At 58.2% G+C, this 23,665-nt stretch overlaps 11 protein-coding genes across 11 annotated transcripts; 7 read left to right on the top strand and 4 right to left on the bottom strand.

Moving 5' to 3' along the window:
• Positions 1–812: 812 nt before the first annotated feature.
• On the top strand, positions 813–2,826 carry THITE_2054431 (uncharacterized protein; the record flags this gene model as incomplete). Its single annotated transcript, XM_003655970.1, has 4 exons — positions 813–854; positions 923–1,071; positions 1,128–1,229; positions 1,260–2,826. The coding sequence occupies 4 exons, from the start codon at positions 813–815 to the stop codon at positions 2,824–2,826; spliced, it is 1,860 nt and encodes a 619-aa protein (XP_003656018.1).
• An 816-nt stretch (positions 2,827–3,642) lies between these two features.
• On the top strand, positions 3,643–4,471 carry THITE_2131267 (uncharacterized protein; the record flags this gene model as incomplete). Its single annotated transcript, XM_003655971.1, has 4 exons — positions 3,643–3,714; positions 3,841–3,917; positions 3,991–4,147; positions 4,220–4,471. 4 exons carry the CDS (start codon positions 3,643–3,645, stop codon positions 4,469–4,471), a joined length of 558 nt encoding a protein of 185 aa, XP_003656019.1.
• Positions 4,472–4,913: 442 nt separating this feature from the next.
• THITE_2091179 (uncharacterized protein) lies at positions 4,914–7,124 on the bottom strand (the record flags this gene model as incomplete). The annotated part of the gene is made up of 5 exons (XM_003655972.1): positions 4,914–4,957; positions 5,032–5,146; positions 5,215–6,084; positions 6,156–6,402; positions 6,778–7,124. 5 exons carry the CDS (start codon positions 7,122–7,124, stop codon positions 4,914–4,916), a joined length of 1,623 nt encoding a protein of 540 aa, XP_003656020.1.
• A 972-nt stretch (positions 7,125–8,096) lies between these two features.
• On the top strand, positions 8,097–9,620 carry THITE_163556 (uncharacterized protein; the record flags this gene model as incomplete). The annotated part of the gene is made up of 2 exons (XM_003655973.1): positions 8,097–8,366; positions 9,124–9,620. The coding sequence occupies 2 exons, from the start codon at positions 8,097–8,099 to the stop codon at positions 9,208–9,210; spliced, it is 357 nt and encodes a 118-aa protein (XP_003656021.1). The 3' UTR covers positions 9,211–9,620.
• A 471-nt stretch (positions 9,621–10,091) lies between these two features.
• Positions 10,092–11,794, bottom strand: THITE_2120376 (uncharacterized protein). Its single transcript, XM_003655974.1, has one exon. The coding sequence runs from the start codon at positions 11,726–11,728 to the stop codon at positions 10,223–10,225; it is 1,506 nt and encodes a 501-aa protein (XP_003656022.1). The 5' UTR covers positions 11,729–11,794; the 3' UTR covers positions 10,092–10,222.
• Positions 11,795–12,263: 469 nt separating this feature from the next.
• Positions 12,264–13,981, top strand: THITE_2120377 (uncharacterized protein). The gene has a single exon (XM_003655975.1). The coding sequence runs from the start codon at positions 12,397–12,399 to the stop codon at positions 13,759–13,761; it is 1,365 nt and encodes a 454-aa protein (XP_003656023.1). The 5' UTR covers positions 12,264–12,396; the 3' UTR covers positions 13,762–13,981.
• On the bottom strand, positions 13,982–15,150 carry THITE_2120378 (uncharacterized protein). Its single transcript, XM_003655976.1, has 3 exons — positions 14,793–15,150; positions 14,379–14,719; positions 13,982–14,302 (listed from the first exon to the last, which is right to left on the bottom strand). The coding sequence occupies exons 1-3, from the start codon at positions 14,811–14,813 to the stop codon at positions 14,203–14,205; spliced, it is 462 nt and encodes a 153-aa protein (XP_003656024.1). The 5' UTR covers positions 14,814–15,150; the 3' UTR covers positions 13,982–14,202.
• Positions 15,151–15,346: 196 nt separating this feature from the next.
• THITE_2120380 (uncharacterized protein) lies at positions 15,347–16,979 on the top strand. The gene is made up of 2 exons (XM_003655977.1): positions 15,347–16,501; positions 16,573–16,979. The coding sequence occupies exons 1-2, from the start codon at positions 15,652–15,654 to the stop codon at positions 16,653–16,655; spliced, it is 933 nt and encodes a 310-aa protein (XP_003656025.1). The 5' UTR covers positions 15,347–15,651; the 3' UTR covers positions 16,656–16,979.
• Positions 16,980–18,500: 1,521 nt separating this feature from the next.
• THITE_2053822 (uncharacterized protein) lies at positions 18,501–19,134 on the top strand (the record flags this gene model as incomplete). The annotated part of the gene is made up of 2 exons (XM_003655978.1): positions 18,501–18,785; positions 18,922–19,134. 2 exons carry the CDS (start codon positions 18,501–18,503, stop codon positions 19,132–19,134), a joined length of 498 nt encoding a protein of 165 aa, XP_003656026.1.
• Positions 19,135–19,643: 509 nt separating this feature from the next.
• THITE_2131275 (uncharacterized protein) lies at positions 19,644–20,909 on the bottom strand (the record flags this gene model as incomplete). Its single annotated transcript, XM_003655979.1, has 4 exons — positions 19,644–19,674; positions 19,879–20,124; positions 20,182–20,382; positions 20,473–20,909. 4 exons carry the CDS (start codon positions 20,907–20,909, stop codon positions 19,644–19,646), a joined length of 915 nt encoding a protein of 304 aa, XP_003656027.1.
• An 821-nt stretch (positions 20,910–21,730) lies between these two features.
• On the top strand, positions 21,731–22,630 carry THITE_13177 (uncharacterized protein; the record flags this gene model as incomplete). Its single annotated transcript, XM_003655980.1, has 1 exon — positions 21,731–22,630. A coding segment is annotated over one exon (900 nt), but the record flags the coding sequence as incomplete, so codon positions are not given.
• Between the last annotated feature and the right edge of the window lie 1,035 nt (positions 22,631–23,665).

Genomic DNA, 23,665 nt, shown 5'->3' on the forward strand with positions numbered 1-23,665 from the left:
GGAATATACTAGCGTAGTGTAGCATAGCGTAGGATTTAGGTGTGATCTGCTGGGCGTCTGAGCGTGGAATCTGGCCTGCTTGGCTCGCCATCTTCAGCCAAGATGAAACGACAAATTCGCAAGACTTGCCAAGTGGAGTCATCATGACCGGCCGATTCAGCCGCGCACTCCATCTCCATCCGAAGCCACCGCCCCATAGTTACACTTCTTCCTACTGCCAGTGATTGTGCAGATGCCGAGAATGTGCTGGGTCCCGGTGCTTCGGCGGACAAAAGCCTACGTAGGCCGCACTCACCTCCTTCCTTCGGACCAAGCCCTCCGCCAACTGCCCCGTGGCTCCTGAGACAATCCTCCAATTCCCGAACATTGGACACCAACCTCGGTATCATTCGAGGCAACTGTCGAGGACACTGATGGCTATCTCGTTTCTGGAGTAACCGGTCATGACTTAGGTAGCTTGCGACATCTTGGCTTTCCCCTCGATTCTCGGGTCAACCTCATCTCCGACTGGGAAAAAAGTGGCTGCATTGGGCAGACGTGAAACAAAGAGAATATTGCTTTTTGACCGTGAATGCGCGATCTTATGCTTCTTGCAAGTTATGTGTTGGTCTCCGTCTTTTGTCGGGCTGAATTAAGCTTTGCATGACGTCGTCAATGACGTATTGGCAAGACCTGGGAGAATATTTCTCGTACGGAGTCTATATATCAAGTCCATCCATAAAAAAAGTACGCGAATCTGGCGCGTGGGGTAATATGCCACGACAAGACACTGAGATCTCGACATCAAACGGCGCATTGGCTCCAGATCCAAGATGAAACGAATACTACTGCTGTGTTTCCTCCACGGATTCAAAGTAAGCTCATCTGTGATCCGCCGATACTCAACGCTTGCCCATTGCCTGACTTGTCTAACTATTACCAGGGCAACGACTTCACCTTTGGAGACTTCCCTCAGCACCTTGAGGAGACCGTCGCCAACAACCTCGAAGGCCACGAGGTTGCCTCTGTGGTCTACCCGCAGTATGAGACACGCGGAGAGCTTGCACAGAGCACTGATGCGTTTCTGGAATGGTACTGGCTGCTGCACCCGGCCCTACTGCCTCGCTTCTCATTCTGACTTGGCTCAGGCTAAAAGAGCGCGTCGTGGAGTTACGAAAGGCGCGCCTTGAGCACCCCTGGCCGCCCAACGACCGGAGCGTGGGCGTGATCTTGATTGCCCATTCCATGGGGTGAGTTTCCTCTCAGTCCGCCCTTCCTAGGTGTGTGCGTCTTCCTGGTCTGGAACGACCTCACTTACCTCCCACCAGTGGCTTCGTGGCAAGCGACTGCCTCTTCCGCGTCCTCGACGAGAAGCGCCAGAGCGAGTCGCCGTCCAGCCCCCTGTTCCCCCTCATCCAGGGCATCCTCGCCTTCGACACGCCCTACAACGGGCTCGCCCGCTCCATGTTCGTGTACGGCGCCTTCTCCAACTACCAAAAGGTCAGCAACGTCTTCAACATCATGACCGCCCTGTCCGCCGCCACCCCGGCCGCGCTGTCCCGGCTCGCCTCCCGCCGCGCCGTCGGCACCGCCACGGGGCGCATCGCCAAGCGGCCCTCCAGCAGCCCGGCCTGGAAGGCCTGGCAGCTGATCGCCATGCGCACGGGCGCGGTGGGCGTCATCGCCGCCGGCGGCGTGGCGGCGTACATGCACCGCCGGCAGATCCTCGAGGGCGTGCGCAGCGTGCGCGGCCTGACCCGCCAGGACGTCGTGCAGGGGTACCAGCAGTCGGTGGACGCGCTGGGCCAGGGGCTGGCGTACGTCAACCGCGGCAACGTCGGCGCGTCGTTCGCCTGGCTGGCCGACCACTTCATCTTCGTCGGCGCGCTGCTGAGGCAGAACGAGCTGGGCCGCCGGCTCGAGCGGCTGGCGGCGCTGCGCGGGGTCGGCGTGCGCGACGTGTACGCGTCGCTGGGCGAGAACGGCTACTGGAGCGGCGGCTACTTCGTGCCCGAGCGGACCTTCTGCGCGGTCCCCGCCAAGGACGAGCCCGCGGCGAAGCTCTTCGTCCGGCACGTCGTCGAGGGCGCCAAGGATGAGATTGCCGCTCACGTCAACCTGTTCAAGAAGGACAAGAACAAGGAGTATGAGCGGTTGGTCAACGACGCGGCAAAACTGGTGGTGGAGTGGTTCAACGACGAGACCGAGATCTACGACGACCCGAAGTTTGCGGAGGCGCCGCCTGCGGAGTCCGAGGAGACAGAGGCCCTTGCGAAGGCCGTCGACAGCGAGAGCATTCCGCGCACGGCAGAGGAGAAATCAACCGAGGAGATCCCAGAAGAAGCGGACACCGAGATGGATGATGAAGGAGTCCCCGACGAGTCCCCGATCGACATCGCCGCGGCAGCAGCTCTGGTCCCCCTTCCGGACGATATGGACGGCGGCAGCACCTCCGGCGGCGGAGGCGAGGAGGGCCAGGAGGCTGACAAGGCCGAGCAGAAGAAGGCCTACCTGCGCCATCTACTCGGCGTCGCCCAGCAGGCGGGCTCCAATCTGCGGTCGTATCTGCCATCGAGCATCGAGTTGCCCAACGTGAAGGCGGCGATGCCCAGCGTCGCGCTGCCGAACATGCCCAACATATCCGTGCCGAGCATGCCCAGCATGCCGAGCATGTCGATGCCAACGCGGATCAATCCGTTCTCGAAAAAGTCGGCCGCCGAGCCGGGGCCTGCAGAAGTGCCTGCGGAAGCGGCGCTGGATACGTCGGGATCTACCGCGGAGGTAACTGACACGCCTGAAGGAAAATCAGTCGTTGAGAGTGAGGCTCAGGTGGCCGGATCTCAGTAGGATGAAAGCTCTCGCCGCCTGCCTGTTGGCAGCTCTAGTTGCGTGCCGTCGTCTCTCGGAACTTCTGAGATTTTGATTTCTGTTTGAATGGTTTTGATCTCGGCAGAAAGGTGGCTGTAAAGTTTTGGGCCGTATACCCAGTTTGTGCATGACGGCGATGACAAAAATAACTTTTTTTTTTACCCCTCTCACTCATACAGATCTGCAAACATGTGGTCCAAAAAGGGGCCGCCGTCGAGCCCCTCGGCTGCTCCCCGAGGCGTTTCTCGGTGTCGTTTTTGGCCGGGTTGCATAAGAATCCCGGCTTAGGCCGCTTGACCCCGCCGACCGTCCCAGCGGCCGAGAAACGTTGCTGTGCGCTTCGGAGTGATTGGATGACTTGCAGCCGCTCCCGCCCGCTTGGCAAATCCCGAAAAGGAAGTTGTGTTGGATGATGATTCTGGTGCTCGCTCGGTTGCGGGGAGAAGAGCCCCGGGCCGTGGGCTGGCCACGGTTACAACGAATTCAGGGGGCAGCTGAGGGCATCTTTTGAGCAAGGGTTACACCACACGGGATGATCGGCGTAGCGCCAGACCGCGAACCGCCTTCCGGATGTGGCAGTGTCGGCGCGACGGGTTCATTGCTGACAGCGGTCAGAATGTTGCGCCGTGAATAAGATATTATCGCCCAAGCAGGCGCCCAGGGTACGTGGGAGGCCTGCGTTCAAAAGCAAGGGATGTCCCGAACGCCAGTGACTCCAAGACAGGGATTACACAATACTTGAGTCCTTTACTGGACAGTGCGATCGATCAGTGGCCAGGCAAAACAGCCGAAAAAATGAAGTTCCTCTTCGTTGGTTCACTCCTGGTAACGGGCGTCTCCGCCATCCCCACGCCGGCGCCGGCCCCTGTAAGTCACAACCCCCGAGCTAGAGAGAGTTCTAACCTCGGACCGGGATGGCTCATACAAAACACACAGCCGGGAATTCCCTCTGCCTCCACGGCAAAAACGCAACTTGCTGCCCTGACTGTCCAGGTTTCCTACGACGACGGCCAATATGAGCGGTCTCTCTTTCATACCTGGACCACCGTCAACGGCACCTGCGACACTCGGTATTGATGATCCACTGCGCCATTGCCACCGTCATCCAAGAAAAGCTAGCTGACATGTACCGGTGCATATCAGTGAATTCGTCTTGAAGCGGGATGGCACCAACGTCGTGACCAACAGCGCCTGCACCGCCACGTCGGGGACCTGGTTCTCACCCTACGACGGGGCGACCTGGACCGCCGCGTCCGACCTCGACATCGACCACATGGTCCCGCTGAAGAACGCCTGGATTGTAAGGGCTTCTACTAAACCATGCCTGCTCGGTGTCCGCGAGAGACGCTGACTTCTCTTCCTATCCCCGCAGTCCGGCGCTAACACCTGGTCGACCGCCATGCGCACCCAGTTCGCCAACGACATTGACAACCCCCAGCTGTGGGCGGTCACAGACAATGTCAACGAGAGCAAGGGCGACCAGTCGCCCGACGAATGGAAGCCTCCCCTTGCGTCCTTTCACTGCACATACGCCAAGAGCTGGGTGGCGGTCAAGTACGCGTACGACTTGAGCATCACGTCGGCTGAGAAGTCGGCTTTGACTAGCATGCTGGACACTTGCTGAGGCGCGCGCAAGGTCGCGGGAACTGGCAACTTCTGTTCTCCTCGCGTGGAGAGGACCTAGGGCTCGAGGGTGCGTTGTTCTCTCGAAAGATCATGGTAATAGGGTGGACTAGGCTAGATAGAAGTGGGAAGCATCAAAGTTGTTGTCCCGTCTTTGCCGAGTTTAGACAACATCCCCCGATAAACATCGGTTGAGGCTTGTCACGAAAACTCCAACTGAGGCAGCCATAAACCAGAGTCGCGACCGGCTGTCAAGACAAGCAGTTTTGATAGGGCAGCATATCGCTGGAATTGATCTCTGTCAGTTCACTGGCCAAGCTCAGCTGCGTTTTCTGAGCACTTAGCACGGGCACACCGGCATATCTGGCTTTCCCATGAAGCCAGCCACGAGCCCAATGATATACTCGCCTGCCGGTGCGTGTTGGGATTTCCATCCCTTTCCGTTATCCTGACCGACGGTCAGCTCGTGGCCCTTGCTTGTTCTGATCTAAACCACACTTTCGAGTCAGCCGCATCTTTTCTGGAGCGAGGAGAGCAACGTGTCAAAAACGGGGTACTCACCCTGATCGCCAGAACGTGCCCCCGGAGAGACAGTGAGAGCCGTGAAGACGCCAAGACGAGTCTCCCAGTCGGGGTAGAACCGATCCAGCATGCACAGAACGACACTGGTGATTACCTTGAGCCAGCATACGTTAGGTTCGAGTCCAATCTCAGGATGGGCGGACAGGCCTGCACCTAACTTACCTTGAGGGAAACTATGCCAGGCGATGCCGTCGGAGACTTGTTGGGATCCGCGGTCTCAATAAACAGCTGGATCTCGGTAATTCGGAGGCCGGCCGTGATGCGCAGCGCTGACTTGGTGACGTCAGGGTTTACCTCGCCATCGAGCCCAAAAACACGCCTCTGCTTGCAGATTATGGCGCACAGGCCGACGAGTCGGTGATTCTTCCCCCAGAAGAATTCGAGATTCATCGGCCAGCTGTCCAGCTCGTCCACCGAGTGCGCAAAGAAAGTTTTTCGAGAGGCTGAGGGATCGCATCCTGGCTTATTGTCTGATTCGATAGCCATATGGCGGCAGAAGGTGGCCTCAACCATCCTGCTATCGGGCTCGCCCAAGGGCTTCGCATGAAGATGACGGAAGTAAGGTAGGGCCAGCTGCTCACACACGCCCCAGATGCGCCTTCTGTTTGCGAGGGCAAGGAAAGGCCCGTCTAGGCCGTACCTCGGCAGAGTAGCGTGGTCCAGCCACAGGTACTGAGCCCTGTAATTGAGCTCGTGGTCTCCTCCCTGCGTGTAGTCTTCGAGCAGCGGCCAGAGTTCTGTCAGCCACGGCATATCCTGCTTGAGGAACCGCTTCCAGAATTGGTTCGAGCGAGTCGCGAGAAACGCAATCCATGATGCCTTCAGGACAGCCAGTAGATCGTGGCCCGGAAGGAAGCGGAAGATGTATTGCAGGATCTCGACGGGCAGCCGGGAGAAAGGATCCCGCACCTGGGGTTGCCGTGGGATAACAGACCCCAGGCTATCCGGTCCGATTCCAAATCCATGCTCGATGATGCAACGCCTCAGAGTCTTGGCAAGTTCGGCCGTGGGGGCAGGGTCTGTTACAGAGAACTGCGAGACACCTCAGAGTCGTGAGTGGCTTTTGGCAGAAGCTGGCGGGACAAGCAATGACGGGAACGCACCTCTTCGCCTGGAATTGACCGCCAACGACGGTCTCGTCCTTCAACGTTGCCGTAATCGAGATTCAAACACTGGCCAATGGGCCATTTCTTGGAAACGTCGTGGAGTCCGGACATGGCATCGTAAAGTGCGTCCTTGTTAAGGTTGGCGGCGTCCGTGCTGCCCGTTAGAACTTGGGTGAGGATGTCAAGGCATCCGTGGTGGAAGGGAAAGGCCGGATTGTCGCTGTTTCTGAGGTAGTTGCGAAAACTACACGTTGCGCATGAGTCAGTGAGCGGAAGGAAGCCACGGGGGCGATATTGCTAAAAGTACCAGGAATAGATCCTTGTTCGAGAACCTGCAGTCACTGGTGGTTCATTTGCATCTCAAGGACGGGTCAACACACACGACCTGAATGCGGCGAGGGCACGGACAACATACCGGTGCCTGGGAAAGCCTCCATCCAGCCCTGTACAGAGAATCAGAAACCGGGTTCGCGTTGGCACTGCAGAAGGAGTGCCGAGAGGACACACTCACCGAATTGCAACGCATCGACCAGCCGGAAATAAAGGCCCTGAGTCAAGAACGTTTAATTAAACGTGAAAACTCGCCGGCCAGGAAGTCCGCTGCCAAAACAGCACTTACTTAGACTCGCCATTCACCTCTAAGTTGAGGCCCAGACAGCAAATCTCTTGGAGCCATGCTAGACCCTGCCTGCTGATGAGTCCCGGGTCGTAGGATTTGCCTTCGTGGCCCGCAAACCACTCCTCCTCCCCTTCCGCGCTCTCCTCGTGCTCCTCGTCATGCACGTCATCTTCTTTGTCCTTGCGCTGCGAACCCCTTCCATCATGCGAATCGATTCGCTTCAAAGCGTCTCGCTTCCGGGCGACGATTTCGCGTCGCCGTCGCAGATGGCTGGGCGCGGTCGAGCCGATCTTGACCTCATTGAGAGGGCCGCCGCAGATGGCGCAGTATGTATCAAAGTCGCTCATGGTGAGCAATGTTGAGTCGTTACCGGCTACTTGTCATCGGTTGGTTTGGTTGCGGATCGGCTGCGGAAACTGGAACGAAAGACCCGCCAAGAAGGAATTCAAGAATGGTGGGAATAATGGGGTGCCGGAACTCGCAATCTCAGCTCTGGATTCGAGTTAGTGATCAAGTAGCCAGCACTGTTCATCACAAGAGATAAGTCGCGTAGTCAGCTGAAGCGGCGGGCGAAAGTTTGGCCCGAGAGAGAGGTAGGTGGTGGTTGTTTTTCGGAGGTGAACCTTCAAGAAGTGGAGGATGCTCTCGCCCACGGCCACTTGGTACCTAACTAAAAAACGGGCAGGCACCACCAACTGGCAACGAGCAGGCACGGAAACCTGGAACTGGTGCCAAAAGAGTTGGCCTACCGCCTCAGGCATCTGAGGTAAGGTACCAGGGCAATAAGGTCAGGTCGGGTGTTTCTTGCCAATCAGAACCACTGTAATTTGAAAAGCGGTAAGGGACCTGGATGCTTTTCACTGCTGCGGAAAACGAAGTTGAACGAGTTGGACATCGCAGGTTTGCGGCTCTTTTAGGTTTGGCAATTACAACTCCCGGATTGACAGTCACCGTACGTTCGAAAGCACCGTTCTCATGAAGTGTTTCCCGTGTGTGTTCGATGCTCTTGGAGCCTCTGAGCAGCTGCAGCACCAACCTTTTTCTACTCCTCTCTCTGGCCGCGCTTCTCCGTCGCGCGGCACCTCGCGATTACAGGGCGTCGTGCAGCGGAGCTGTGTTGAAGTGGTGAAGCAGCGGGAACGAGAGCTACCTCTTGTCTCGGCAGGGGCCTTCTTGGTTTTTCGATCCCTCGTTGAACTGATTACGACGGTCCAAATAAGTGAAGGGTGGTCTTGGCGGAACTAGGAAAGCCCTCTTCCTTAGAAGGTCTGTATGTTTCAGTCAAGGCTCCGCACTGATGCCTCGGGCTGGTGCTCAGCATGGCGACGGTGACGGGGGGACTGTTCGCCGCGAGGAACACGCTGATGCACAGGATCCTGGTCCGAACTCGAGCGGGACGTTCCGGCTGGACGTCAGCAAGATGGCCGAGGGCGACAGGGCAGGAGCGGTGCTCTTCCGCGACCGGTCTGCGTGCATCGGCGTGGAAGCAGGACGGCAAAGAGCAGATTGTGCTTGTCACCGAGATGGCGCTGACCACCTCGACCTGGAATACGTCGCCGACGGGATCGGCTGTCGCGAACGGGCCGATGGTTAGCAACACGTAGAATGCCTGGCTGCGGATCGAGGCGGACGTCACGCCGGCGTTTGGGCACCAACACGGCACAGACCGCCTCGGTCTCGTACAATCTCGATAGAGGCAAGACAGAGGAAGTGGTGAAGCTGGGGCAGCCGCCGCATTGGCCAACACGTGGCAATGCTTCATGGCGTACCACTTTGGTATGCTTAACTTTGCCACCGAGCAGCTCGGGGGTCGAGGTCACCGTGAGGGGCTTTGAGATGCAGCCGCTGAGAGCTTACAGCGTAGATCATGGATCCCGTGACTGAAGCTGCTGGCCATCAAACGAGGGCGAATCGGGCTGTGTGACGGATAATCCGCCTTGGGCCAGTGATGAATGAAGAATAAATGGGACCATGCGGTGATAGTGGTGCCACCCCCGCCTGTGTGGTCACCGGGGGGGTCAGATGTCCATGGGGTGACATCTTCGATCTCGGACGCGCCCCCTTTCTCCGCGTATATATTGCCCAATGCGATCCCGATGAGAGCTCAAGATTTATAGGCTCCTTTGCAAATTCTTCTGGGTTTCTTTGCCAATTGCCCGTGATTATCTTTATTGTTCGCCTCCACCTTCACCCCAATTGCTGTCCTCCCACCAAACCCTGAACAAGACATTGACGCCATCCCAACAGTACCGCGATGGATCCGGACTCCGATCCGGCCAGCCCGGGGCCGTCAAGCATCTCTCTCGGCGACAATCCGCATTTCTCAACTTCAACTGACTTGACCAGTCCACGCAGGGCACACGACAAAAACCGAAGCAACCCGATCCGGACAGGGACCGACGCTGGACCAGTGTTGTCATCGTCGTCCGGTAAGTTTCGGCGCGGTCGCTAACTCGAGCTGACACGCAGGTTGCAGTGGACATGCCGGAACGGTAGGTCGTGCTGTGCAGATCTGCTTCGCCCACCCAGTGACGAGTGTCGCCCATCGCCGTCGCCATCACCGTACGGTCGCGTATCAAGTGTCCGACATCTCTTTGTTCGCCTTTTCTGTCCGTTTGCCTTCTTCAGTATCCATCCCTCTTCGTCGTATCGCATCCATCCTATTCCTCCCAATCGGCCAAGTCAAGTCTCCACACCCTCCACTGGTCTCGCATCGCAAAGTCCTGTCGCGTTCCCATCTTCCACACCGTCCGCCAGTTCCACCCTTGAAGGACTCCAAAGACACCTACCCACCCCGTTGTGTGATCACACCGGCACCAGTGCCGCATCCGGTACGCCCTGCCAGGCTCACTCTCGAACCCGGTTCCCCTCGAACCACGGATGCTCAACGCTCTGGAGCAGCTCCGTCGAGGATTCACGCTCGTCCACGCACCCGCGCCGTGCGCAAGTACCGTACCGCACCATTCGCTCCAAGCATCTCGCGATTATTTTTCCATTCAGGCCGCCATTCTTAAGGTCTCAAAGCGGAGAACCTGAGATTGCGGGGGAAAGGAGGTAGGAGTTGAGGTTGGTGAAAGGGACGCCTGTATGTTCCGAGTGTGGGTTGTGACGTGTGTGCTGGGGGACGATTGAACTTGGTGGGAAGGAGAGTGGCTGGGCTGTTGTGCTGGCTGGCTCGGTGCATGGATCCGGAAGGGAGGGGGCGAGAGTAGGGGGCTGATGGAGAACTGTATTCCGTACTTGCGGTGATTCTGCTGCGGTTGGTTGGGGACAGGGTAGGTTGTGTATCTGGCCTTGATAGGCAGCAGGGAATTGAAGTCGTGGCAACAGTGATATGGGCCGCCGGAATCCATTATGAAGCAGCGCCGACGATTCTAAAAACAGGTATTGAGCATAAAAGGCCGACAATGCCATTCGTATTCAAGACGCCGGTCCCTGGATTCCCCTATACGCTGATGGTCCTGAACACACTGAACTCCTCGCCCGTGGCCACCAGCACACCCGGTATCTGGGGGTGCCAGTGCACCTCCTTGGCCAGGTTCTGGTAGTGCACAAACAGCAGCTGCGGCGGCACGTCCTGCACGCCCGCGGTATCCCTGCTCTCCTCGTCGTCCAGCTCGACCGCCAGATCCCACAGCGACACCGTGTTGTCGCCCGCCGAGACGGCGACGATGCTGTCGTCGGTCGGGTGCCACTCGACGCTGGTGATCTGCTCCTTGTGGAAGTTGAAGCTCGCAACGGGGCTCGGCCGCTGGACCGCCGCCGACGCCGCAGCCGCACTCCCGCCCGCGCTCGGCTTCCACTGCCGCAGGTCCCAGACGGCCCAGACGCCGGCGTCGTCGCCCGACGCGAGCAGGTGGGTGGTCTGCCGCGACCACGACATGACGTTGACGTCCACGTCGCTCACCTGCATCGTCAGCGCCGGCTTGCGGGCCTTGGACCGCACGTCCCACACGCGGATGGTGCCGTCGCTCGAGGCGGACGCGAAGACGGACGCCTCGGACGGGCTCCACTGGATCTCCTCGACGCTGGAGGTGTGGCCCTGGAAGGCCCGCGTGTCGGTGACGAAGCCGCCGCCGTCGGTGCGCGTTGTCACGTAGATCAGGCCGTCGTTGTCGCCCGTCAGGAGCTTCCCGGCGGCATGCAGGGGCGACCAGTCGACTGCATAGCCCTCCGACTTGTGGGCGCGGATGGTGCAGAGCGGCTTGTTTTGTTGCGGCGTGACGATGGTGCCGGGAGTGTCGAATGAGGAGAGGTGCGGTGTGATGTCGTGGATGAAGACGTTGGTCGACTCGGTCATGGTCGCCGTGAGAGTGGTGGGGGGTCTGGCGGGGTCTTGGGAGGGTGTTTGGTGCGCTCGTATCCGGTTTGTGGTCGTGTTGAGCGGGATACTCTTGTGCTCGAGGATGGGATCCGCGTCCTCGTCGTCGGACTCGTCGTCGCTCGATTCCTCATCGTCGTCGCCCTGCATCTTGCTGAGGCCGCTGAACTTCATGACCATGATGGAGTTGTCGCTGGCCTTGGCGCTGTCGGCCTGCGTGCCAGCCACGGTGTACATGGTGGCGGGATACACGCTGCGGTTGTCGCCCAGGCCGTCGCGGATGATGTCGAACGACAGACATGGCCACGGTGTGCTCAGGTTGTGCAGCATGCGGTATGTGGTCGGGTCGGGCGCGAGCGTCTGGCCGGGCTCGAGCTTCGTGCGGCCGACGATGAAGGTGCCGGGACCGGCTTGGTCGACGTCCATGGCCTCCTCGGCTTCCCGTTCTGCATCTGGTCGCCCGTCCACGCCGGCCTCGATGATCTCGTCCTCGCTCTCAAACTCGTCCTCGAATTCGTCCTCGAACTCGCCCATATCGTTGTGCTTGTCGTCGACGTCCATGGCGTCCGGCCGCTCGCCAGCCTTGAGCGGGCCGGCGGCGGCCTCTTCGTCGGCCGTGCGCTTGACCATTCTATGTTGGAGTTGGGTGTTTATAGCAATGACAGAATCGTTCGAAACCCGAGTCGGCGAGGCGGCCGCCAGTCTGGGTTCCAAAATTCAGATAAATTTTGGAACTTTTTTAGTGGGGCCATTCTTATCACCCCGCATTTTGGCGGGGCCTGGCACAGTATGTCTTGGTTATCGACATCACCCATTTCTTACTGTGCCGGTTTCTCTTCTCGACTGGCTCCGAGAATCCGCCATTGCTTCCCAACCATCTCTCTAGCGGTCTCCCTTGGACTCAAAGGGTGCAATGAGGCTCTTTTGTTTCCGTGCTAATTTGAATCTCCATAGCAATGCCGCTCCCGATCGGTAAACGCAAGACCGCAGGATGAGCGGTGCAACGGCGGAATTGGGCCGTTGATCGTGAATCCATTGGCTGGGGAGAGAGCTCGGAGCCATCGTGCCGCAACCCCAATTGGGTGTTCACACGCCCATGGTCTGCGAGAGGTTCTGGCCATGTTATGCCGTGGCATTTATCCACCAGCGCCGCTTCGCGCTTGCCGCTCCTTGTGCCTGCCTCAGCAACTGCAATTGATGGCCGAATGAGGCTCTGCGGCGTGATACCGCGCCTATCGACGTCTGTCCTCTGACCCTTCACAGCGGTTTCCCGTCGTGTTGCTAGGCCGGGGGTCATAATGGGGCCTCGCGTCCCTCGCACGCCGGGTTTCCAGGCCCGGCCCCGCGGGGTCCTGCTTACCGTCTGCCTCATCAGCCTGGTAACCATCTGGCTGTGCAGGCTACCCAAGATGTGTCTGTACGGCGAGGGCATCGCACACTTGCAGCCGCAGTCCGCACCCCAAGCGCTCAACCGCATCGACCTCTCCAAAGCCGATTCCCCGTTCGTCAGCTGGCCGCTGCAGCGCGTGTGTGAGGAGACCACCACGTGGACCTCCGGTGTCGTGTTCGTCTGTGACAACAACTCGGGCGGCATCGGTAACATCAGGAACTACATCTTGACTTGTCTTCGCTACGCCATCGACGCCGGCGCAACCGGTGTCGTGCTGCCGCAAATTACCACCCGCTCCGAGAAGGACCTCTCCAACATCAGGATGGGCCGCCAAGGATTCGACTACTTCTTCGACGAGGTCCACTTCCGCCAGGGCCTGCAGACCGCCTGCCCCCAGATTACCCTCTACAACTCGACCGACGATATCCCCCACGCCCCGGTGCCCTTCAAGGCCGAGCAGATCACCCCGCGAGACTTCGGCCGCCGGGGCGGCTGCGACAACCGGGAGCTCAACAAGCATACGGGCCGGTTCGCACAGCAGTTCTGGGCACACATCAACCGCACAGCCGAGGAATACAAGCGGCCGCCGCCCAGCATAAACCACCCGCGCATCATCCGCTTCAATTGGGGCGTGCAGTGGGACTGGCCCGTGTTCCGCGACGGGCCCGAGTTTGTCGCAACCTTCGGCGGCCTGCTCCGGTTCCGGCAGGACATACTGGACCTGGGAGAGAAGACGGCCGCCCACATGAGGCAGTTTGCTTTGGCACACGGAGGCACTCGTTCTTTCGCCGGGTTTCACCTCCGCACCGAGAGCGACGCGCTCAGCAGGTGGCCCAAATTCGACGAGCAGAGCGGCGCCTACCTCGAGAAGGCGTCGGGGATGACCTTCAAAGCCGCCTACCTTGCGACGGGGAACAAGACCGAGGCGCAGAAGTTGACCGCCGCGGCATCTGAGCGGCACGGCATCGCCGTCGTCACCAAGCACCAGCTGCTGGCGGGCCACCCAGAAGAGCTCGCGGCGCTGGAGGCGCTCACCTGGGACCAGCAGGCCCTGATCGACTTCGTCGTGCTGTTGGAGTGTGACTACTTCTTCGGCGTCAGCCCCAGCTCCTTCAGCATGAACGTCGCGCTGAAGCGCCATCTCTGGGCTGAAGGGCTGTATACGCGGCCGTGGAGGATCGGCGGCGACGGCGATGGAAGGAGCTGGCTTGTGGGGAAGTACGAGCACTATTGGGAGGATTGGCTGTTCATGTTTGAGTCTCTGTGGCCTTGATGCGCTAGGTTTTATTGTTGTTCACCATTCATGATGGCCGCTACCACGCCAACTTCTCTGCCTACGCAGCATCGAAAGTTCACATTTCAGCACACATGGTCAACTCATCGCCTCCTCCACCGGTTTACCATGGGCCCAAGCCGCCGACACCCTCAGCAAAGTTCAACGGCCCTCGGACCTTTCCCTTGATGGCCACAAAGTCATGCAGCACGCAGAGTAGAGGTCAACTACTTATCAATCCAGAGTCCGCAATACTAGAGAGTATTCATTTCCCGGGCAGTAGAAGGAGTGGCAGAAGATAGTAGTGTGTTTGAAGGCCCGTGCCGCTGGCCTGGCAGGCAGAATAGTTCTCGTTATCTGGCCGCAAAACAACAAAGACAGTGAACAAGTGCTTCGCAGCTGCCCAGTCCCCTCCGCAGCCACAATCTGAGCAACACTGTCTTAATTGGCTGGAGCTTCCCAGATGCCCTGCAGGTTGCCCTCGGTGTCCACGAACCGTGCGAAATAGCCCATGCTGCCCCCAGCAATAGCCGTCTTGGGACTGCATCAAAACCGCAGACATGTCAGTTTACAGGGCTGGTTGCAGTCAAACGTCATCAAGGAATAGAAACACATACACATGCACCCTTCCGCCGGCAGCCTCAACCTTGGCCAGCGTCTCCTCGATGCTCGAGACATTGTACGACGCCAAAACTGGCGCCTTGGCCGGGTGCGCCGCATCCGCGACCGCCGCGACGCCGTCGGGGCTGCTCATCTTGACAAAAGCACCGTGCATCCTTCCGCGCCGGAACATGTGCACGGCATCCGTGCCCTCCATGGGGCCCGGCAGCGGCGAAGGGCAGCCCTCTGGGTTGGCAGATTCCCAGCCCAGAACGGCCGAGTAGAACGACAAGGCACGGTCGATGTCGGTGCACGGCACTTCGAGCCAGCAGATCTCGCCGGCGGCGGGACAAGCGTCCTGCGCGGGCGGTAGTGTTAGTTAGCCGCGGCAGAGGGACCACGTTCAATCAGTCACGCGAGGTCGAGTTCACCTTGCAGTCGTCAGAGGCCATGGCTTTCAGGATAGGGTATATACGGCGCTGTGTTGAATGTTGACGAGCAGAGAAGGGCAAAGATGCCGCTGGAGAGCTCACTTGGAGAGGAAGACGGGACGAGCGAGCAGGACAGACCTGCCTGATCCCTTTATCGACATCTCCGAGAGCGAGCCTCTTGGTTGCCGTTCCCGATCCGGCCAAACCATCGAGTCCCTTGGCCGGCCACACAAGCCTCCATATCATGAAACCGAGGTCTTGGTGATATCAACTAGCCAATCCTGGCGCTGGATGCGCTGTTGCCTGGTTTGTGGCTTAAAGTTCTCACCTGACTTCGCGTCTGGTTCGCGAGTCGGGGTGTGACAAACAAAACTGATTAGTGATCCCACCTGCATGTCCCCCGCTTTGTCGAGGGGCAGCATCCCGAACACTTACGCGTCTAGAACGCTCCAGTTGCTGGAAATACCTAGCGGATTTACGTAATAAGCGGAGCAACGCTCTACACAGTATTCTTGGGTTTCGAGCAGCCTGACGATTCACATGGCATTAGCGTGGCGGTCGTTTTCTGTGCACGAGTCGCCAAGACTGTCAGACACGGAGCAACTCTGCCATCAGCGAGGCTCGTCTTGGTTAGCTTCTCGCAACGCCTGCGACGTCGCAGCGGCACTTTTGGGACTTTCGGGGAGAGTCGGATCGTGAAGAGTCACAACCACCGCGAGATTCCGGGGGACGAACCCCCACGACGACTCTGTTTCGTTGTATATATTGCAGCATTCTTTTCAGTGTTCTGACCCTCGAAACACCAAACATCCCGCTCAAGACATCTGTTGTGTATTATTCTCCTCCGATACTCCTCAAGATGGCCATCTTCTCCAGCCCCGTCGATGGCGCCAGCCTCTTCTACCGCTACTATGTCCCCTCCTCTACCCCACATAGACCCGGCGCCTCCCTCGACCGCCAACCGCTGACCCTGGTCTTCTTGCATGGCTGGCCCATGTCGTCGCGCATGTACGACCAGCTGATCGTGCCCCTCGTCGAGACGCACCGCTTCCCCGTCATCGCCCCGGACCGCCGCGGCTTCGGCGACAGCCACTGGAGCACCCCGACGACGGGCGAGGTGACCTTCGACACCTTCGTCAAGGACGTCGTCGGCCTGCTCGAGCACCTGCTCGGCAGCAACCCGACGCCCTTCGTCTTTGTCGGCGCCAGCATGGGCGGCACCGAGTCCGTGCTGGCCCGCAAGGCCAGCCCGCTCCTGAGGGCGAACTGCAAGGGCTTCGTGTGGATCGGGCCCAACATGCCGTACTCGATGGCGTGCGACGAGTGCCCCGCCGCCCCGGCCCCGGCCGTCTGGGACTCGCTGATCCAGAGCTTCCGCGGCGCCGGCGGCAAGAACTTCATCGCCGAGGCCATCCCGGGCGTCTTCCGCGTCGACCTGGGGAACCACGTGGGCGAGCGCACCCTGCAGTTCTATGAGCGGCTCGTGTGCCAGGCGGACCCCGTCGCGCTGGAGCGGACGGCTGTCATCCTCAGCAAGCCCATGGCTGCGGAGCTCAGGGAACTGGCTGCCGAGGACGAGCGCGACAGGGTGCCCGTGTTGATCCTCCACGGCGACTCGGACTCGGGCATGCCGCTGGAGACGAGTTCCGCGCTGATCCACGAGATTCTGCCGTGGTCCCAGCTCAAGGTCTACAAGAACGCGGGACATGGTGCGTTTGGTCCAAGTGTCGCTCGCTGACGGTCAACGGTTGTGTCGAGAAACGCTGACGAAGACTGCCAGGACTTTACTTGACTCACGACCTGCAGGTACTGGATGACATACTTGCCTTCCTCGAACCCATCGTTGCCAGCCAACGAAAATAGGGGAGTGAATATTGAATTGAATTGAGATAACGGCATGAATGTAACATAGTGTAACGCAGAAGACGTCACTGCTCGGTCAAGGAGATGGGAGGACAGAGGGATTGGTTGGGGGCCACGAGTGTCGAGAAGCTCCGCTCACGTTGTATTGCAGGCAAACCAACAAACCTGCGCGAGTCAATAGAAGAGATGAATGAAACGCTCCAGTTCCCCCCCTCATGAGCGAATGCTCCTCGTTCTCCTGATTTGTGGATATACGGCAGTGCGAGAGAAAAGGAACTTTGCCAGGTTTATGTACGCGTAAACAACAAATGATCGCCATCGAAACTTTGGTAACTTGGTGTCAAGTTGGTCTGCACTTTGCCACGCAATTAATTCCCGCACCGACCATTGTTGCATCCGAATCCTACGACAGGGAGGATTGGGAGTCTGCTACCGTGATAACGTTAGTCATCTGCCTGTAATCCGTAGTTCGGAATACTTGTAAGGGTGACGAAAAGCATGAAGGGAGAAGCGAAAGCCTATATGGGAGTCTGCCTTCGACTGACATCCGTCCTCTATGAGCCGGGCATGGCGACGGACAAGACGGTCTGAAGTAGTTTGGCCGTCCATGGGTCAGTCTTCATTCATGGGAGGATCTTCAGGCACCAGGAAGAATCAATCATCAGCTACAGCTGCCTTCCCGCTGTCGTCAATTATCAGATCCTCCCACCTCGGAGTTTACTGTAGAGTAGTGCCCGGTAGCATCGGTTGATGCAACCGTGCGATCCGCCACATGCCTCGCGGCCGCGGCTCCAGACAGTCCGATCATGCCAAAGCAAGCTAGGCTTGGGAATCCTGGAGCTGCTTCTTTGTGGCAACGTGCGGAGTACCCCGCCACGTCGTCATCGCATTCTGCCTGAAGAAACGGCTGTGAATAAGGTAGATGTGATTGCCCGTGAAGAAATGGAATCAAAAAGTTGGGATTTGGGATCCGGGCGATCGACAGCATACATAGTCTTCCTGCCGGTACTGCATATCAGGAGTGCACGTGAGGGAAACCGGGTTAGACTACAAACCTCCGTACGTCACTCTCGATCTCTGGAGCCAAGGTGGGTGGCCACGAGCCCTGGACTGCGGGTTGCAACGAAGGATGGGCACTCCCGGCGGCAGGCGCGCGACCTGGAATGGCCAGCCTAACGGCTTACAAATGTATGCGGGAGCTCGAGAATCGGACACCGAAGCAGGGTGAAGCAACACGTAGACACCGCAGATGATTGTATTCCGTACAAACTGGGGCGTCAGTCAGCGCTGACATTGCCTTCCTAGGAAGTGACGGGACCGGGTCGGGCAACTTTGCTCACCAATAGCTGAATCGCAACTTGATATCATCCTAGGCTTCTTCACTAGGGTGCTGATCCTCGGACATGCGTCGTAGCGTCACTAGTGATTCGACGAGCATCGTGAGCCACACACAGCTGCCGTGGTACTAGGCCTACCGTTGGCCTGCTCCTGGGACCAGCCCCGTAATGTAGTATTGCCTAAGATAGCCAGATCCGCCACCCTACCCCAGAAACTAATACCGCGAACAGCTGGGGGAAGCAAGTGGGACATCGCGTGATACGGGCCGCACGGGACTTCCCTAGGGAACTTACCATCCGCGGCCGCTGCCACACTACATAGAGCCGGTCTAAGTCCGGTGTCCGGTCTGGGTGGTGGCAATGAAGAATAAAAGGGGGCCGACGAGCCGACCAACCTATCTAAGCCCGCCTTATACAAGCACCACAGATCGACTCTGTATTTACCTTTCACAGACTATCCGCGTGTGACAGCCCCCCAAGCCAGCCAAAGACAAACCAACCGTTCAACATGCTCCCCCAAACGCTCCTCCTCGCCCTCAGCGCGCTCTTCACCGCGGCCGCCGCGGACACACCCCAGGACTTCACCGGCCTCGGCGAGATCCGCACGCTCTACATCTGGCCTGACCACCCGGACCTGGGCTGCCTGACCAGCGCCGGCCAGTGGACGACCAACGAGACCCTGTGCGGCTCCTTCACGACCCAGTGGACCAGCAACCTCACCTTCTACCTGTCGGCTACGGCGACGGGCTCCTGCGGCATCGACGGGGCGACGTTTCGGTGCGGCGACCCGGACGTGGCGGCGGGTATCTTTGAGGTACGTCTGCTTTTTTTTTTTTTTTTTTTTTTTTTTTTTAGTTCTGTGTAGTGGACAGTGCAGAGCCGTGCCGCAAAAAGGTTCTGGCCAGCTGACATGCCAACGTTCGTGTTAGATCTTTGGCACGCCCGGTGGCACTGGTGGCCCGATCCCGGGCCACGACATCTTGAGGTACGGCCAGTATGGCATCATGGCCGCCGACGCGGATGACGCCCCGCCTGCTCCGCAGGACCCGCCGCTGGATATTCACTTTTACACCGGTAGTGAAAAGGGCAAGTATGTGTTCTTGGGATGGAAGCATCTTGATGACGACGAGGACAATCAGTGAGAATTTGGGGTCACGGCGGGTGGTGAGGCTGGGGTGAAGGGAAGTTCTGTCAAGAAAGTCCCGCAGTGTAATCCTGACCTGAGCCTAGGAGTACGGTCTGTGTCTTACTCTTACTACAAGGTCCATCGACCACCTGCTTGGTCTAGCTCTGGAACACGACCGGAAACCGAGACCACTACCAGTGTCAAGCCATTCTGCTACCTATCATATCATATCAGCGGCCTGTTTGTCCCATTCCACCGTAACAATCTACCCTGCGGACTTCGAGCCCCCTTCCCATCGCACTGGAGCCCCGCTACTCGCTCGGTGAGCTCCAGCCTTTTCCTCTCCCACGGGGCCTGCCTCCTGCCGCTTTACCCCTTTGACCTTTCCAGGGGTTGTTGGCTTGCCTATTCAATCCAATCGGGTGCCCAATAATAGGTAACGTTCTCGCCGAGACAAAACCGTTGGGATGCTCTTCGGTCCACCTCCATGAGACATGACAATACTCCAGCCTTTCCCCGTGCCCCTCACGGAACAAGTGTCGCGGTGACCTTGGTCCTAGCCTGTGGTAAGCTTGCATAGCAACCCCCTGAGGTGTAATTGAGAGGCCCAGCAGAGCAGTTCCAAGGCACATAGACGCTTCCCTGCCCCTTGTATGGCACCCTATTCCGTCCAGTCAGCTCTCGTCAATGATTTGAAGGCGGCCAAACTACTAAGTGGCTGCAAGGAAGCTGGAAGTAGCAACAGCAGCTTTCTACTCACAAATCGCCGTCGTCCGTCTCGCAGAGCCAGGTCTGGTTGAGGCTCAGCATGTGGGTCGCCCTGTCCATGCGAAACCAGGTCGGCGGCAGAAACGGCGCGTCGTCCGGGTCCACGCCGCAGACGTTCCACGGATCGGTCGAGTTCTGCAGGATCGGCAGGTCGCTGGTGAACGCGTCGCACACGACCGAGTAGTTGTCGGCCAGGTTGAGCAGGGTGAAGTGGGTGCGGAAGCCCGGATTCGGCAGGCTAAACGGAGCGGCCGGACAGCCGCACGACGCGCCGAGCTGGAAGTCGTGGATTTACCAGGCGGGCGGTTGGTCGAGGCTGCAGGACGTTGTGGGCGGCGGATCCACGAGCGTGAATGTACCCTCGACCTGGTACGTGTCATAGTAGGTTCGTTTCCACATCTGGACGTTGGTGCCTCCGGGCGGTGGTGCCGGACGGTCTCCTTGGTTGGTGACGAAGTAGTTCTCCGTCACGTCCCCTTTAAACAGAACCTCATGGCTGTGCAGTGGTGGAGTCGTATCAGCGCGGGCTCATATCGGTGCGGGCAGTCAAGCACAGGGTTGAGTATCCAAATTAGGGATTGCATACATCTGCTTTGGGTCCGTCCCGCAGGTTGATGTCTCCCAGAGAGTGACCACGTCCCACGAATCGTCCGGGTTATACCGGAACATAGTGCTGTATCCTGCACCGGAGGTTTCGTTTTTCGGGACACAGGACCTCCACCTGTTGTCTTTCAATGGTCCCGTGTAGTTTGCAACGAATTCCTGCCCTGTTGTCTCACAATGCACGGGCTGGTTGCTAAAGCCGCCTACCAGGTCGAAGGTCACCCATGCCGTTGTGGCGTTCTGGCCGCTTGGGAGGATTTCATCGTACACCATGTAGAGGAAATTCGTCAGCGTCCACCCTGCAAGTGAATAACTCGGCCCAGGTGGTCCGGATGGACATGTGGCCGTGGTGACTCCTGGCAGCGTTTGCACCAGAAACCCAGGAGCGTAAAACAGAAAAATCAAGCTTTGCCAAGGCATCACGGCGGGAACAGCAGGTGATGAGACTGAGGTTCAAAGGTAAACGCGACGAAAAATGAGGGACGATAACGCCAATGATATGAAGGGATAGCTATGGATTTTGTAAGTCCCACTGGATGCACAGCGTTGCATCGGCATTTGGATAAAGTCGGCTTTTGTAGCCCACGAGATTGGTGTTCATCAGCTCCCTCCATCCCAGCAACCATGGATCCGACAGACTGCCCGGCATTTCCATGCCCCCTTATAACACTCATTTTCATGGCAACAACTTCAACTTGGAGCTTTCAGAGAAGTATCTCATTGCTGCAGCCAAGCTTGGTTGGTCAGTCCCGTTCTTATGAAACTCTCGTCGAGATGCTTTGTCCTTGTTCAAGTCATGAAGCAATCATGTCCAATATGTCTCGGCGCCCAGAACGATTGGTAAATGGAGCAGAGACGGCTCGTCATCAATTTTCCGCTTCTTTCACCTCGGTTTTGCGATGGTCGAGGTGGAGGTGCCTGGACACTACGGTTACCTTGTTCTCGACACAAAGGTGCTGGGCCCCGTAAGCCGGACAAAGGACGGTAACGGCTTAACAAACATAGGAGTTGTACCACTGAGCCATTGATTGGAAAATGAACAACCTCGCTAGACACTGGATTTCAAATACGGATTTGATGTGATATATATGGTAAGTGCCAACTTTGGAGTCACAATAGGGTATCTTTGGGGTGATGCGCTGGAGGACTCTTCCAAGCACCATACACTTCACCGCAACCTCGATCTCATCATGGCTTCATACTGGATGCGCTCGACGTTCGACGAGGCTAGTTTGTTGCTAGAGCTTCTGGGACATTGTATCCTCGGGTTTCTGCCGCTCCTGATTGCGTCATGGACCAAGCCCTACGCTCTTGTGCTGGGCGCATGCGGCTTCTTATCCCATTATCTGATGCAAACATTTACAGCATGGCAGCTCTTCTGGATCTACACCGCCATTGGTATCGCACATTGGGTCGGTAAGAGCTACTCCGGGTATGCCCAAATCACAGCAGAACTCAGGGTCCCAGCGACCGAGTCGAGCTTTGGCCGTTGGTTGACCGTCACGGTGCTAACAGCTTTGGCGGACATCGACGTCATGGCACCTCCGCGGGTGAGCCGCGGTGAATTCTCGCACCGAGGCTGCATCTATGGCCTCCGTAGGCGACGAGGAACGCGGCCAAAGATCCCAAAGCTAGTGCCCATGGCCCAACTCAACCAGAAGGCGTCCCCGGCAACATGCCACCAAATCGGCTGCCTCCTCGAATCCTACCAAGCACGACACCCAAATCACTTGCAACTGAGCATAAGCTTCCTAGATCCGGGTCTCGACGGCGTTCGCAGGAGCACTGGCATACGGGCCGCTGGAGCCACCCACCAGCGTGAAAATGGAGAATGGGGTGGCGAGATTGCCCAAGTCCATCACGCTAACGGATTGGTGCACGTTGTGCTACACCCGGAAGACATCAGCACCGTGGTAGAAGCCGGGTGGGGACAGCGTCACCCGTTGTGCGCCAACGACAAGCGCTGGTTCAGGTTCCTGTTCCAGGGCATCTGGGAACGACCATTACCTGTCCCCGAGGGCTTGACCTTGATCTATGCGCCACGGGATGCCCTTGAGCTTCAGGCCTTGGATGTCATTCTCAGAGCGGCGATCTGGTATGCAACAGCGGGAGAGCTGTATCCGTCCCCTGTTGAGGAAGAGATCGAAGCGTGCCGGCGGCGCGGCTGTCTAGAGGGACACAGTCGGTCGACTTCCCAGCGTTCGAACAGCAACGAGACATATCGGACCGCTGATCTGCCCCCGACTGAACGCAGGGCTGAGAGTTTAGACGGAGCTGACCCCCTTGCACCATCTGGCAAGCACAACGTCTGGGGAATGCCGGACGACGCCGCAGTATGGCAAGGCGACTACGACACGCCGAAACCGGTCGACGTGCTGTTCCCGCCGTCTCCGCACAGGAGCAACAGGTGCACGACGGGAACCACCACCTCTGATCCGAACCGGCGCATGCCGCCATCCGATGCAAGCAGCTTCCGAGGATCCAGCGCGACAACCTTGATAGCCACGTCGCCAGCAACTCTGAAAGCGGTCCCTCGTGACACCTTTCCGGCCAGCGCGCAGGCCAAGGAGGACGAACAAGCGCCTTACCAGCAGATCCCCGGAACCACAGAGGGGGACGGCCCGCCCTCGCCACCACCAACGTGCCCCAACCGGGAAAAGATCAACGGCTTGTCAGAGTCAAATCCATTCTGGGAAGTGGGTGGGCTGCATATGCCGCCCGAGAATGCGGCGGCAGACCGCGTTGGTGCGGATAAGCATGCGGGCACGCGGCACCGTCCGCTGGCGGGGCGAGACGAGGGCGAGAACGCCGATGGGGACCATGACCTGATTATCATGGAAGCTGGAGCTGATTTTACAGAGGACGACTTCTTTTAAAAAGGGAGTTGGCGAACTGATATTGCAGTTCAGGCGTTGGTTAAATTCTGTTCCTGAGTAACAATCTGAGGTCAAATTGCGCGCTGAGAAGATGTTTTTTATTGTTCCCAGCTCATGTTGAGACCAACTTGACTTGGCTGCAGTAACTAGTCGCTGCATAAGACATGGTCTCTTCCCTTCTGCATCGTGTGTGGCTTAGTCACAGCGCAGACAAACAAAGCCAAACTTAGATTTTCAAATGTAGCTGCGCGTTTCCTAACCAATCCTCTCTCTGCGTTGGCTCAGCTTCTCACATGCCAC

Source organism: Thermothielavioides terrestris, chromosome 4, assembly GCF_000226115.1.
Source record: "Thermothielavioides terrestris NRRL 8126 chromosome 4, complete sequence".
Lineage (NCBI taxonomy): Eukaryota > Fungi > Ascomycota > Sordariomycetes > Sordariales > Chaetomiaceae > Thermothielavioides > Thermothielavioides terrestris.

Coding starts and splice junctions, on each gene's coding strand:
- THITE_2120376 (XM_003655974.1), bottom strand. CDS start 11,728: ATGGTCAAGCGCACGGCCGACGAAGAGGCCGCCGCCGGCCCGCTCAAG.
- THITE_2120377 (XM_003655975.1), top strand. CDS start 12,397: ATGGGGCCTCGCGTCCCTCGCACGCCGGGTTTCCAGGCCCGGCCCCGC.
- THITE_2120378 (XM_003655976.1), bottom strand. CDS start 14,813: ATGGCCTCTGACGACTGCAAG. Junction 14,720..14,792: donor TGGCCTCTGACGACTGCAAG/GTGAACTCGACC, acceptor CCGCCCGCGCAG/GACGCTTGTCCCGCCGCCGG. Junction 14,303..14,378: donor GCCGGCGGAAGGGTGCATGT/GTATGTGTTTCT, acceptor GTTTTGATGCAG/TCCCAAGACGGCTATTGCTG.
- THITE_2120380 (XM_003655977.1), top strand. CDS start 15,652: ATGGCCATCTTCTCCAGCCCCGTCGATGGCGCCAGCCTCTTCTACCGC. Junction 16,502..16,572: donor CTACAAGAACGCGGGACATG/GTGCGTTTGGTC, acceptor GAAGACTGCCAG/GACTTTACTTGACTCACGAC.